The sequence below is a fragment of the Perissodus microlepis genome, chromosome 12, assembly GCF_051167445.1.
Source record: "Perissodus microlepis isolate ML-2025 ecotype Zambia chromosome 12, ASM5116744v1, whole genome shotgun sequence".
Lineage (NCBI taxonomy): Eukaryota > Metazoa > Chordata > Actinopteri > Cichliformes > Cichlidae > Perissodus > Perissodus microlepis.
Genome location: NC_140472.1, coordinates 19747478 through 19760955, shown reverse-complemented (window position 1 = coordinate 19760955; position 13478 = coordinate 19747478). Strand labels below are relative to the sequence as shown.

At 39.3% G+C, this 13478-nt stretch overlaps 1 protein-coding gene across 1 annotated transcript; it reads right to left on the bottom strand.

Annotated features, from left to right (window-relative positions):
• Window positions 1-4726: 4726 nt before the first annotated feature.
• On the bottom strand, window positions 4727-12111 carry zcchc8 (zinc finger, CCHC domain containing 8). The gene is made up of 14 exons (XM_084946965.1): window positions 11896-12111; window positions 11720-11762; window positions 11550-11624; window positions 11300-11399; window positions 10463-10540; window positions 10265-10368; window positions 10075-10140; window positions 9904-9964; window positions 9685-9821; window positions 8462-8604; window positions 8220-8335; window positions 6911-6997; window positions 6386-6506; window positions 4727-6007 (listed from the first exon to the last, which is right to left on the bottom strand). Exons 1-14 carry the CDS (start codon window positions 12068-12070, stop codon window positions 5058-5060), a joined length of 2256 nt encoding a protein of 751 aa, XP_084803091.1. The 5' UTR covers window positions 12071-12111; the 3' UTR covers window positions 4727-5057.
• Window positions 12112-13478: the final 1367 nt, after the last annotated feature.

The following is a 13478-nucleotide window of genomic DNA, read 5'->3' as shown; positions in this document are numbered from 1 at the left end:
CCCTTTTTTGACCATGGCCTCTCTAAGAGTTCCTCCTGCATTAAAATGAGTAGCAGAGGGGGACAAAACCTTGTGGTCTCTCAGCAGCCTTCAAATTGGAAAAGAGAAAGACCAGACAAAATCAGCTGCAGTTTCCAAAACTCAGGTGAATTTGCACAACAAGAACATTTGAACATGTCAGCCAACAAATCCTTCTTGCAAGATCATCGTGAAATATCTGAAGGGAGCATTTTGGGAAAGCACTGCAAGATAGAAGCTTTCCTTGGAGAAGGTACCTTTGGTGTTGTAGCCAAATGTCGAAATACCAAAAACAGCAAAACTGTGACTATTAAAATCAACAAGAGCAAACCTGAAATTTTGCAACAGGCAAAATTGGAAATGTTCATCCTGGAGAAACTGCTACGTTTGGATGCTGATACCTGCAACATTGTTAAGTGGAAATTTTTTTCCTCCATGGAGAGCGCATCTTCTTAAATTTTGAACTGCTGGACCAAAACCTGTGGGACTACATAAAGGATCGGAATCACCAGGTTTTCCCCATAAGAGAATTGAGGCCAATTTTACATCAGCTATCAAATGCTCTGTACCACATAGGTTCCCTGGGAATAGTGCATGCTGATCTCAAACCTGGAAACATAATGGTTGTGAACCGCCATGAGTCTCCCGTCAAAGTCAAAGTTATTGACTTTGGCCTAGCATGTCCTGTGTCTGCAGTGATTCCTGGTGCCTGTGTGCAGACAATTTGGTATAGAGCACCTGAAGTTATGCTTCATATTCCATATAATGAAGCAACTGACATGTGGTCTCTGAGGCTGGTAGCTATGGAATTTGCCCCTCTACTGTGGGAAAATGGATTATGATGTTTTGAAATTCATTGCCGACACTCAGGGCCAGCCACCAGACTATATTCTAGACTGTGGCTTTGCCACAGAATATTATTTCAGTAAAAACAACCACAGAGAACAGCGCTGGACATTTAAGACAGAAGAACAATTTCTGTATGAGACAGGATACCAATCCAAGGACACTCGACATATAAGACTTCAGCATCTTGATGACCTCAAACAAGTAATCACAGTTAGAACAGGACCTGAAAGTGATACAGATTTATTGGTCAGCCTGATTAAACGGATGTTGGCCTTGGATGCAAACCAGCGCATCAAACCCTTGGAGGTTCTCAAGCATCCCTTTTTTGACCCTGGCCTGAGAGTTCCCCCTGCATTAAAATGAGAAGCAGAGGGAGACAAAAGTCTCCAGCATTGCTTCTTTGACCCAGGACAAAAGTGACAAAACCACAAGCAGGGGTTGGAAAAGGCAATCAACAGCAGAAATCCACTGCAAACACTTATCTACAATTCAAACCCAATACTCCTTTAAAACTGATAACAACAGCTTAAGATTTTAACAAAAAATTAATTAAGTTGTTCCAATATTTATCACTTTGGCTTTTTTTTTTTATTTTCACTCCCCCCACCCCAACCAGTCGCGGCAGATGGCTGTCCCTTCTTGAGCCTGGTTCTGCCGGAGATTTCTTCCTATTGAAGGGAGTTTTTTCTCCCCACTGTCGCTAAATGCTTGCTCACAGGGAATCCTCTGATTGTTGGAGTGGCCAAATACTGTAAGGCAGGGGTCTCAAACTCCAGTGCTCAGGAGCTACTGTGTATTATAGTAGCTCTCGAGGACTGGAGTTATAGAGACTCCTGCTCTAGGGGAACTAGCAATTCTTGTGAAAATTTAAAAAAAAATCCTTAAAAACAACAACAATAACAACAACAACAACCAGCAAATATGGTCTTGAACGTGGGCACAATTTTGGTGAAAATCCACTAAGTACTCACTGTTTCAAGTTCATACCAATATTCAAAGTGGAGCAGCGGACACCTTACCATCACATCAATCCTTCAATCAGACCTCAAACACCATGTTTACACTGGTAAATTGGATACAAATTAATTAAATAAACCAGCTTTAAGCATCAACTAAGTCTTGTTTGTAATTCTTCAAAAATACAGAGCTACCCTTCAGCTTCCTAGGAGACAAACTGTCATGGTCCTGGGTCAGGTGACCCAGGGTTCTTATGTTTTTGAGTTGTGTTAATATTGCAGTGTCAGTCATGTTTTAATATGATTTAACTTTTGATTTGTGACTATTTAGAATTGTAGTTTAAACATTTTCCTGACTGCATAAGTCTCAGTGAATTTAAAATACGTTTTCCAAGTCATAATCCTTCTTTCCCGAATGGACTTTTATCTTGTGCAGTCTCCAGACTTAAACCCCATTTAGCTGGTGCCACACACACATTCATGGGAACCTCTACAACAGATATTGGAAGAACTTTCTGAAGAATATTTGATTTCTATTGTAAAAAGAAAGCCTCGGGTGTGTTCAGCTGTTATATTTGCCAAATCTGGCTACTTTGATGACTCATAATTTTAGAATACATTATTGTGTACAAATTGATTCCATGATTATTTCTTTTTAACTCCAATTGCTTATTTGTACTATGCTTTCATTTTAGAGTGCAATGAGACATTGAACTGCATATTTTTCAATTTAAAAAAATTGAAAAATTGGGGTGTTCTAAAACTTTTGACCAGTAGTGTATGTGAAAGTAGAAGCAGAAGAACAGTAGCAGAAGACCACACTGGATGCCATTCCTGTGAGCAACAAAACAACGAGGCTACTATAAGTCATCTTACCTTGTATCAGTGATTCAGACTGCTTGTGGTGTCGTAGATATTAATACTAATTTAAAATCCAAAGACTACCTGAGTATTGTTGCTGACAATATCCAACCCTCTGTAATTAAATTGTCCCCATTTTCTGATGGCTGCTTCCAGCAGGTTGACAGACTGCGTGAAAAAGCTCAGATCATTTTAAACTGTTTTCTTGAACATAAAACTGAGTTTACTATACTCAAATGACCTCCACTGTCACCAGATCTCAATCGAATACAGCACCTCTGGAATGTGATGGAACAGCAGATTCACATCATGGATGTGCAACAAATCTGCAGTAACTGTGTGACGCTATGATGTCAACATGAGTCAAAATTTCTGAGGAATGTTTCTAGCTCCTTGTTGAATCTGTGTAAATGTAGTTATGTGCAACACTTTCATTGCTTGTAATTATGTGTTCACACCTAATTAAATTTCATTAGAAGAGGGACTTAACTCACACCTTATGCATTCATTTACATACAAACACACACAACCAACACTACAAAACAATTAAGGCTACGTTCACACTAATGCGTTTTCGTTTGAAAACGCATCGTCTTCTCTCCGTTTTGGCCTTCCGTCCACACTAAGACGGCGTTTTCCCCAAGGAAAAACGCAGTGTTTTGGAAACGCTCTCGAAAACGCATACATTTCAAAACTGAGCTGTCCTGTCGCAGTGTGGACACTCGAAAACACAGACTTTCTAAAACGATGCTGCATTTTAGTCATGTGACCAATTAAACAAAGACAGCGGAGTGCATTATACAGCAGTTGTTTTGATTGCTCTCAATTTTGACAGCCCTAAAAAAGATTGATATCAGTTTGTACATGCTCCAGATAGCTTTTCTTAAAATTCTTTAATTCTCATTCGCTTTTGCGCATGCGCAGGACTGGAACGTAAGCGTTTTGGGCAATTTCAATGTGGACGCACAACTCTGAAAACGACTGAAAACGCTAGTGTGGACGCGGAGTGTTTTCACCCAGGTCAAGTTTTTTCCATCTTGTGCTGGGCAGCTGTTGTACCACACTGTCATGCTAAGACAGCAGATGCCTTCTATTGTGGCTCTGTAGATGTTCACAAGCAGCAAGAAGAGAGTCCGGTCCATTTTAGCTTCAAGAGGAAGACGACCCTTAGTTGGACTTTATTCACCAGATGTGATGTGTTCAGCTACCAGATCAGGTCACGTTAAGTGAAGACCCAGGAACTTGACGTTGTCCACACGCTCTACTACCTCCCCGTATACAAGGAGAGGCGTTTGTTCTGTCTTCCTGGATATCCTGCAGTCCATAATGAACTCCTTAATCTTGCTGGTGTTCAGGATGAGGTTGTTATCTAAGCACCACTGTGGATGAGAGGATAATGCTGCTCCTCCAGCTGAGGGAGATAGTCTCTCTGCTGCTGGATGAGTCAAAGCGTGCAAAGAAACTGTTCAAGGTGTCAGGGAGAGTTGGATCACAGCTAACCTGTTGGTTACTGTGTTTACAGTCTGTTATACTCCTGATGCATCGCCACATATTTTGCGGTAAAGTAAATTTTACTTTAACTGAATTTCAACTTGCTGAAATTTCACTTTCAAGGTGGTTCAAAGACATGATTAGGTCAGCTATTCAGAGTGCCACAGGAATCTTCACTGAGCGCTGCTAAAATAGCTAACATTGAAGAATATAGTCTAAGGAGCTTGGAAAGAAAAGCATCAGGACTTCTTTAAGCTGCTTGAAGAAATTTCACTTCTCATCCAAAAGGCTTCTTCAGAACTGAAGACCAGGATGACTGAGAACCTTCACAGACATTGAATATAATCATTGTCTATCATGGGGCTCACGTTACCGTATTCCTCCAACATTAAGAGCACATTCAAATGATTGCTGAAAGATGAGAATAACTTTTTTGCTTCCATTTTACAGCAAAAATGACAAAGTATGTCCATAAATCTTGGTCAATAAAAGGGCTAATTTGCATATTTGATTTGGCCATGGGGGTGAAATCTGCAATCAGACATAGCAACTTGAGCAGAAACAATATTGTTTACTCCATTACTTTAGAGAAATTCAAGTGGAACAAATAACACAAAAACACCACAAGATGAAAAATAATGCAGGTCAAGAAATTACCATTGTACACATTTTACAGTGAAGTAAACAGTTCACTTCTGCTGAAAAAGAATCTCAGACTAGCTGGTCAAAATCAGTTGTTGAAGCATCTTTAAAAGGCTTTCCCTAACTGAATTTTACATATCGACTGCATTTACACAGAATAGAAAAAAAACATGCTGAATGGAGATGAAATGAAGACTTTCCATTAAAATATACTGTGTTTTGAATCAAGGCAATAAACTGTCACTTCTTCTTTGCCAGACTTCGTGGGGAACTTTTAAGCAAGTCTCTGATCCTAAGGTATGTTCCTGTGGCTTCAGCAACTTCAGTGAACTCTGGTGTATCTTCAAATGGAACGATGCCAGCTGCAAACTTGCTACGATGCGGAACAGCAGTTATCTTCTCGAGATGCCCTGGAGTCGTACAGTCTCCACTCACCGGATGAGGCAAATCTGACTCAGGGCTCTGTGGGTTGTCTACTTCGGCTTTCACTGGCTCAGGACTCTGAAATGTGCCGTCCTCGACTAACAGTGATTCGGGACTCTGAGGGGTGCTGTCCTGAGTTTTAACTGGCTCGGGACTCTGAGGGATGCTGTCTTGGGTTTTCACTGGCTCGGGACTCTGAGGGGTGCTTTCCTGGACTTCGGCTGGTTCGGGACTCTGAGGGCTATCGTCCTTAACTTTGACTGGTCCCGGGCTTAATGACAAACCCTCTTGAACTTCCGGTTGATTTTCTTTGCTTAGGGAAGGTTCTTCAGGTTTTATTGAGTCCATTCCTTCATCCGTGTCTTCAGTTTCTGTGTCCGCGTGTGCAGATGTGGATACACTTGGTGAACTTGGTACAGGAGTTTGTGTGGCAGGTGTCTCACAGTCACTGTTAGAGGCCATGTCAGCATTTTCTAGAGCTGCCCAGATCAGTCTCTGCTGCTCCTCCAGTTCCTCCAGTGTAAGGTCATCCTCTGTTCCCTCCCCAGTCTCATCAACCACCACCCAGTCACGCCCTCGCACAGCTGGAGAGCCGTTGGTGGGAGTAAGTGGAGGTGTACCTTTAGGGAGAGGTGGGGGGGTGGGTGTAGCAGGAGGAGTGCCCTGTGGTAAAGGCGGAGGAGAACTAAAGCAAGGAGAGCCAGGAGGCAGTGGTGGCTGGAACTGGAAATCACCAATGCTGTGAATTTGATGAGGTGTTCCTGGATCTATGAGAAGAAATAAAATAAAATCATCCACAGAGTGCTGACTGTGTATTTTTGTGCAACTGAGCTACAAATACCAAACAAAAACATTGTTTCTGTGAACTCAGCGTGATCTACTCTTGTTAAAAAAGTTAGCAATAAAAAGTTAGCAATAATCCTGGTAACAATTTACGTAGAGCATTGATATACTGGCAGCAGCCGGGTCAACATGTTGGTTCAACAACAGTAAAATGAGAACTAATCATCTTTAGAAGAACCATAGTTTTCACATTCCAACTTAAAAACACAAAGTGAAGTTGGATGGATGGGATCCCAACTCTGGAAATCTAACCATTCAAGGAGAACATGAATGCAGGCTGTGACACCCAGATGTACGGTTACCTGATTCAATATCCATGTCCGAGCTCCTGTCTGGGGTCCGGTCCGGGCTAAACTTACTCCTCTTCCTCAGCTGTGGAGATGAGTCAAATTCATGTCTTCTCTTGCTGGAGGCAGCACCAGGCTGTTGGCAAGAGCAACATGCAATAAGACCAAAAAGCACGACTTTTGTTTTTCCTTTCTTAGCAACATAAAAACATTTTCTAAGTAGAAATATTGAAATCCTGTGGATTAAATGGAGGTCTGTGCAGTTGGATCAGTGTTGATTCATGCTGTAAAATGCGTAAAGGAGATTTTAAAGGATGGGTCATGTGAACACCATGAACTGTTGCACAGAGCAAAGTAACCTCAAGACAGTAGATTTTGTCCTCGATGAGAACAGTAATGGCTTAAATATCTAATCTATATCTTATTTCTAAGAATGAGCACTAATCTGCTAAATTTTGCTCAAGGTGGTGGCCGATAAAAATTTGGTTGAAGTTGAGAAGCTGCCGTTGCAAGAAGTCAGTAGAGAGCTGTGATACAGACCGTGGGAAAGAAGCTGGACAGGTAGGCTGCATAGTTTTGCTTCATTTGGCTGCTCTGCATTGGAATTGAACCATAGTGCATGAACTCCTGAAGATACAACAGAAATAAAGAAAAAGTGTTATTTAACTTAATAAAAAAGACAGCAAAAAAAAGGTCCCAGCATACTTTAATGGGTTGTAAACCATTTAAACTCCACATTTAATTGAAAATAACACAAAGACAACATAGCAAATTTGGAAACTAAAAATATGTACTCATTTTGAAGTTGATGCCAGCAACATTTGTCAGAAAGTCATAAGAAGGTCATATACACCACAGTATAAATTAGCTCTTTTTAAAAATTAAAAAACAAACAAACAAACAAAAAAAAAAAACACTGTACAAATTCATGAGGAAATAAAATATTTTCCCATTCTTTCAGCTCAGGGTCTTTTTAGTTGTGTTTTAACACAATTTAGTACCTGGACTTTTATTTACTCCACAACTGTCTAGATGGCTGAAAAATGTTGCTCCTGACCCTGTGTGTGTGTTTCAGCATTCACAGGGCTGACACCCATACAAACATGGACGCTGTTTTTTTTCTGATAACTACTCAGATGGTCCCTCTCCTCATCAGAATTTAACATTTTTAGTTGTCAGATGACATGACAGGTGGCAGTCGTGTCATTTCTGTGTCCTGTTTACATTTTCAGTCAGTCAGTGATCTCCACTATAAAACTGTGGATATTGCAGAACCGTCTGTTGGCCTGAGGATCTCAGTCATATATCTATGTGCAGCGATTTTTTTCTAGATTCACCAAATTATTTTTTGAAATCATCTTTTTTAGATGACAAACACCTCAAATTCCTTCCAATTTTACACTGAGAAAGAACCTTACATTTATTATTATTTTTCCCATGTTTTGGTTTATATTCACACAGTGAAAACCCCAATCAAATCAAAAATGCTGTGTGCCAGAATGCAAAGCATGTCTGGCTACACAAACAAATCGCAACAAAGGGGGAAACAAAGCAGAGTTTGATTTAACCAGACTAGAGAATGTAGATTTAGCTTCACAAGTACTGATCTGTTGCAATTTACCTAAAAATGTGTTGTGTTGAATTTATTCAACAAGATATTTCTAGTCTTTCATTGCCCCTTTCTTATTTTTATTACATCAAATCAACATTTAATGTTGTTTTTGTATTTTTTGTCAATTAAATGTTGTGTTTAAATGGTTTTGAAACAGTACATCACATATTTACTTTTTACCAGATACCAGGCGGTACTGGAGGTCAAACATTTGAAAAGGCAGACTGCAACACTTACATCTTTCATTTTGTGTGGTGCGGCTACATTGAAACCTGGGAAATCCACCAGTTTGGAAACATCATATGAGAGGTTTTGTGAATTAGTGTTGTCAGTTACAGTGCCATCACTTGATGCTGTAAGAGAGAAAAAAACAACATCCTCTTTAATCTGTGCAGACTGCAGAAGCTTTTATTTTTCTACTTACTCTGTTCAACAAAGAAAACAAATTGAGAAGCTGTTTAGTTCTTTTTCAAACTTACCATTTCCGTCATACAGTGATAAGCCAGAGTTTTCCATCTCTGCCTCTTTGAGCCAACCTGGTGGGTAACCTAGCTGCCTCATGCGATAGATCAGAGGAGGTAGGGTGTTCTCATCAATGCCCAGAGCTGTCAGCAGCTCCTCACTGTTTAACAGCACAACACAGTAAATAAATCAAATGAAAAATTAAAAGACTAAAAATTACACTTGTCTAAGTTGGCATAGAGACCAAAACCATGTGATCTACATGCCAAATATCTTTGGTATAAACTAACTAACGGATGAAGCCGTTGGAGTACGAATGTGAGACAGAAAGCACTTACCGAGGAAAAGCTTAGAAAAAAGTACTTGTGTGAATGGGTGAATAAAGCAAGTTGTGTAAAGCGCTTTCAGTGCTCAGATAGCCTAGAAAAGCGCTTTAAAAGAAAAAGTCCATTTACTGCCAATGTTGCTGAAACTGCAACCTCTCAAGAACAACAGGCTCACAGGGCGGCAGTGGCAGTGAGCCAAAATCAGTCTTGGGTGTGGTTACGCTTTCAGAAATCCAAATGTATTAAAGGACATGCAGCTAACTCCAGCAAGTCAACCACCAGCATGCAAGAAGCTGAAGCCAAGGATTATGATTCAGAAACTCTGAGTGAGACACTGACAGCTTCTTCTTCATGTAATTAATTTGGTAGAAAAACAGACATGAACAGAACAAATATTACACTGTCAGACAAAGAACCTGGAAGCTGCTGTGGTTGTAAAATGTTGTAAATACATTACATTTTTAAAATTCAATTGAGAAGTACAGACTTATTTCAACATGAGTACTGAAAAAGGTACTGTTGCAAACATAAACCTTAGGACAACAACGTTGGGCAATTTCCACCCATATGATGAAAAAAGATCACTTAGTGGTCATTTCCAAGGGAATTCATAATCATAATAAAATGTAACAGGGGTCGTTCTTTCCCCTCTTACATCTTATTTTGTTTCTCTCTCCCACAGTTGTCAGTTTGCAGGGAGACTGTGCTTTCACCATTTTTCATTTTTATGATTTTTTTTTCCATTAATGATTCCCAAATTTTGGGGGAGCCTTTATTTATTTTAAATTGAGTCCCCAGATAACACTTTATATGTATATATAACCCTGTAAAATATGCACTTTTGCAACATTATTTAATTAAATTAAAATTGTGAGTAAATAAAGATGTGTGGAGAGTAAAAAAAAAAGTCCTGCCTCATGACCCCAGGCTTGTATTTGGCAAACCGCTCCTCCACTTCATCAGCATGGTATCTCTGGTTACTCTGCATGGCTTGGTTGTTGCTCTGATTGAACTCCTTTCTTCTCTCATTAATTGCAGCCATGTCTTTAGGCTAGGAGAGAAAAAATACATTCCTATTTTAAATTATGTTCTGTCCTTGTGTTCATCCTGGATTAACAGATCATCAATGGTACCTTGGGACAATCTCTCAGCTGGTGACTGCTTGAACCACAGTTGAAACACATAGACTTGGGTCTACAAGGAACAGAGCAGAGACAGAATCATTATACATTATAAATTCCACCCAGCACACAAACAAAGAAGAGTTGTAAAAAGGAAAAGCTATGGAATTTTTGTAGTCTTACCTTTTGTCTTTCATTTCTATTTCCTGGCCATCAGTTCCAATGACTTGGTTGAAGACTTGCTGATAACTTTGCAGCAATTCAGGAAGCTATAATGCATTTGTCTACACAGCTGTGAATTTTTAAAACTTAATAAATCTGACTACAGCACTTCATAGGCAATAAATGTTTAATTTATTCATGTTAAAGATACGTTGGAACATCCCATCCATCGGTCAGCTGGGGGTTTTCATTTACCAGAGGCTGTCCAAGTTTATCAACACTGAAAGTAGTGAAATATAAGACACTCCCAACAACCTAAAACAAAAACATAACACAATAAGTTACTACTTGTGAGCCCACACATCCCGTTTTCAGTGTGTTTGAATGAGAAATAACAGCATGTGCTCACTTTAAAGGCTTCTGTTGTTGTTCTCACACTACTGGAAGACATCGTCTGTGGATCTTCGTCCAAAGCAAAAGCGGAAGTCTTTATAGAGGGAGAAATATGTATTTTTAAACAGAAAATTCATTGTGATATTGAAAATATTTACAATAGTAATATACAGTGCTGTGAAAAAGAATTTTCTCCCTTCGTGACTTGTTTTTTTTTTTTTTTTGCAGATTTGTCTGTCACATTTACATGTTTCAGATCATGAACAACTTTATAAGACAATGAAAACCTGAGTAAATGCAAAATGCTATTTTTAAAGTTACGTTTCTGATAATGAAGTCAAAAAGAATTTCTAAACTTACCTGTGTAGAAAACGAAAACGCCCTCACCCCTTGCAAATGTAAAATTAATCGTGACTTTCTGTCTTTGTAGACAGACACATGTATTTAATTTTCAATGATTTATTACAGGTATTTGCTGTATTATCAGTAACAGACTGGATGTTATTGCCAGCTTGACCCCATTTAATGACAGACTGACAGCATACCAACTTAGTCTTATGGCAACATTAATGGTAGGTTGTAATGACAGGGTTAGCATACCAGCAAAAAAAATATTGTTTTTTGTTGGGTTTTTTTTTTTTACAATATTACCCCATCAGCCTTTTACAGCTTTTATGTCAAAAAGTGATAAATTACAATATGTGCTATTGTAATGTTAAAAAATCTGAACAATGTCATATTTTGAGTGACGTATTGTGGTAATATTCTATCATGTTGAGTCTGATGATTTTCACCTCTAACAAATAGACACAAAAAAAACTTCTTCACGGCTCTGTATATTCTAGGTACACACCTGAGGTTTGATGTTAAAGGAGGACCTCTTTTCAACGTCTGGTTTATGGTGCCTCAAAATCACACTGCAGATGCAGTCTTCAATTTCCTGGCGACACGTCCTAGCAGGGTGATTAAAAATTGTCATTCATATGTTGTGAATGGATCTAAACTGAACATGTTGTTAATAAATTACCATAGATGTAATAATTTCACCAACAAATACGTCCATGCATACAAACTTACTTAAAATAAAAAGAATTCTGACTTACTTTGATATGATGTTGTTTGTATAAAGGACCTGAAGAAGAGGCCCGTCGGTGTTAACATCTTCAACAGTGACGCCGCTGTAGCGTTGGAGGAGGGAAAACATCGCAGGATCACGGTTGGCGAACAGTTTCGTTTCATTTGAAATTATCATTATTGGGTGTCTACTAGTTACCTTGGTCGCGTCAGGAGGCTCATTTTCCTTCGTAAAATTTTATGTGGTCTCGGAGTTAAAGAAAAATGACAAATTCTGCAGAATAAGGACTGTTAGAAGTCATTTCTTGGTTGTGTTTTGGTTGCATCCTATGCTAGCAAATTTAAGCTAGTGCTAACAAACTGCCACAAGGATATTCTCCTCAGTGAGTTTCTGGATGTAATCGTCGCACTCCTCCAGCCTGCTCCGGAGCTCGCTCCTCTCGTCCTGGTCTTCATCATCATCTGTGAACCGAATGTGCGTCGTGACCGGGGGAGCAGACTCATCGAGCTGCTGAAAGAGCTCACTGTCCCCAAAATCAACTTCAGCCATACCTGGCGCTACCCGATCCGTATGCGGAAACACGACATCTAGTGCGCATGCGCAAAATGTGATTGTTCCTGATACTTTCACAATAAAACTACTGAACCTTCACGTAACTGATGTACGTAAAACCACTAATATTATTTGTTTTTAACTTGCACTCACTGCGTAAAGTAACCCCAAATAAAAATATAAATACATTGTATTACTACATATCTCTGAAGATATATACAAATAAAAAAAACTCCAGGAATAAATTTGAATTAAAAAGTAAAAATTGCTTTGCGTTATAAATTTTCGTATTTAGAAAAAATACATACTGAAAATAGAATATGTACTACAAAAAACCGAATCAACTTAAACATTTACAATCCGCTTGCGAAAAAAACTAAATAAAATCAGAAGATAATGAATCTCCTAAACCCATATATTATGTATTTTATTCTCAACAGAAGATAGAAAAGATATCAAATGTTTAAGATGTATCATTTAAATGGACAAGTCATTTTTTGAACTGAGGAGACCAGTTGCTCGACCTTTGGGAAAGGATTATCCCATTGTTATATATAAACCTTTCTGATGTCAGTTTTGACAAGACTCCCAATAGAACTGGCTGAGATGTAGCTCCAAACCATGACAGTGTCTCAGAATTTACACGTGTTTTATGGATGTTTGTGTTTTAGAGAGGTAGGCACATATGTACCTCTTTCCTGGTTTAGACATATTGGCACTGATTTTAGAGCAGTTCTTGTGTTGTTGTATTGTGTGCTATGGATTCAGCACTGAAGCAGATGCTGATTAGCAGACCTAGTTTGACTGAGCAAACTCACTGCCATTTTTTTGTTTTTTGCCTAGACAACAACACTGTGATCAAGATGAAAAACAAAACAAAATAACATTTGCATCTTTTCTCAGTTTATTTCTTAAATGTATTACTCTTTTACAGGTCCAGCCAAGGAGTTCCTGCTCAATCTGTGAATGAGTAATACATCTGTGAATAAGTGAGTTGAGTGACTGATAGTAGAAGGAGATGTTCTCTGTCCCTCCTGATGGTGCCTGAAGGACTATCTAGGAAATATGAATGTGGGGTGAAATGAGGGAACATCACCTTGCCTGAAGTCTTTGTGTCTTGACACACACTTGCTGTCATGGTGTGACTGGGCTCAAAGCTCTCACTGGGTGTCTTTGGTTGAAGGATGTAGTGTCTTTTATCCTTCTCATCTGAGGGATCGTCCATTTGCCTACATCAGGAGGCTCCACAATGCTGCAGTCAAGTGGCTGCAACCCAGCCCAATGGAGGGGGAAGTTAAGCTGCTGAACATGCTGACACTGCAGCAGTTCATGGAGGGGCTCCCAACAGGAAAAACAGAGAGGGTCTGCTGTTATTGGCCAGTGAATCCTCGAGCTGGCTGTGACG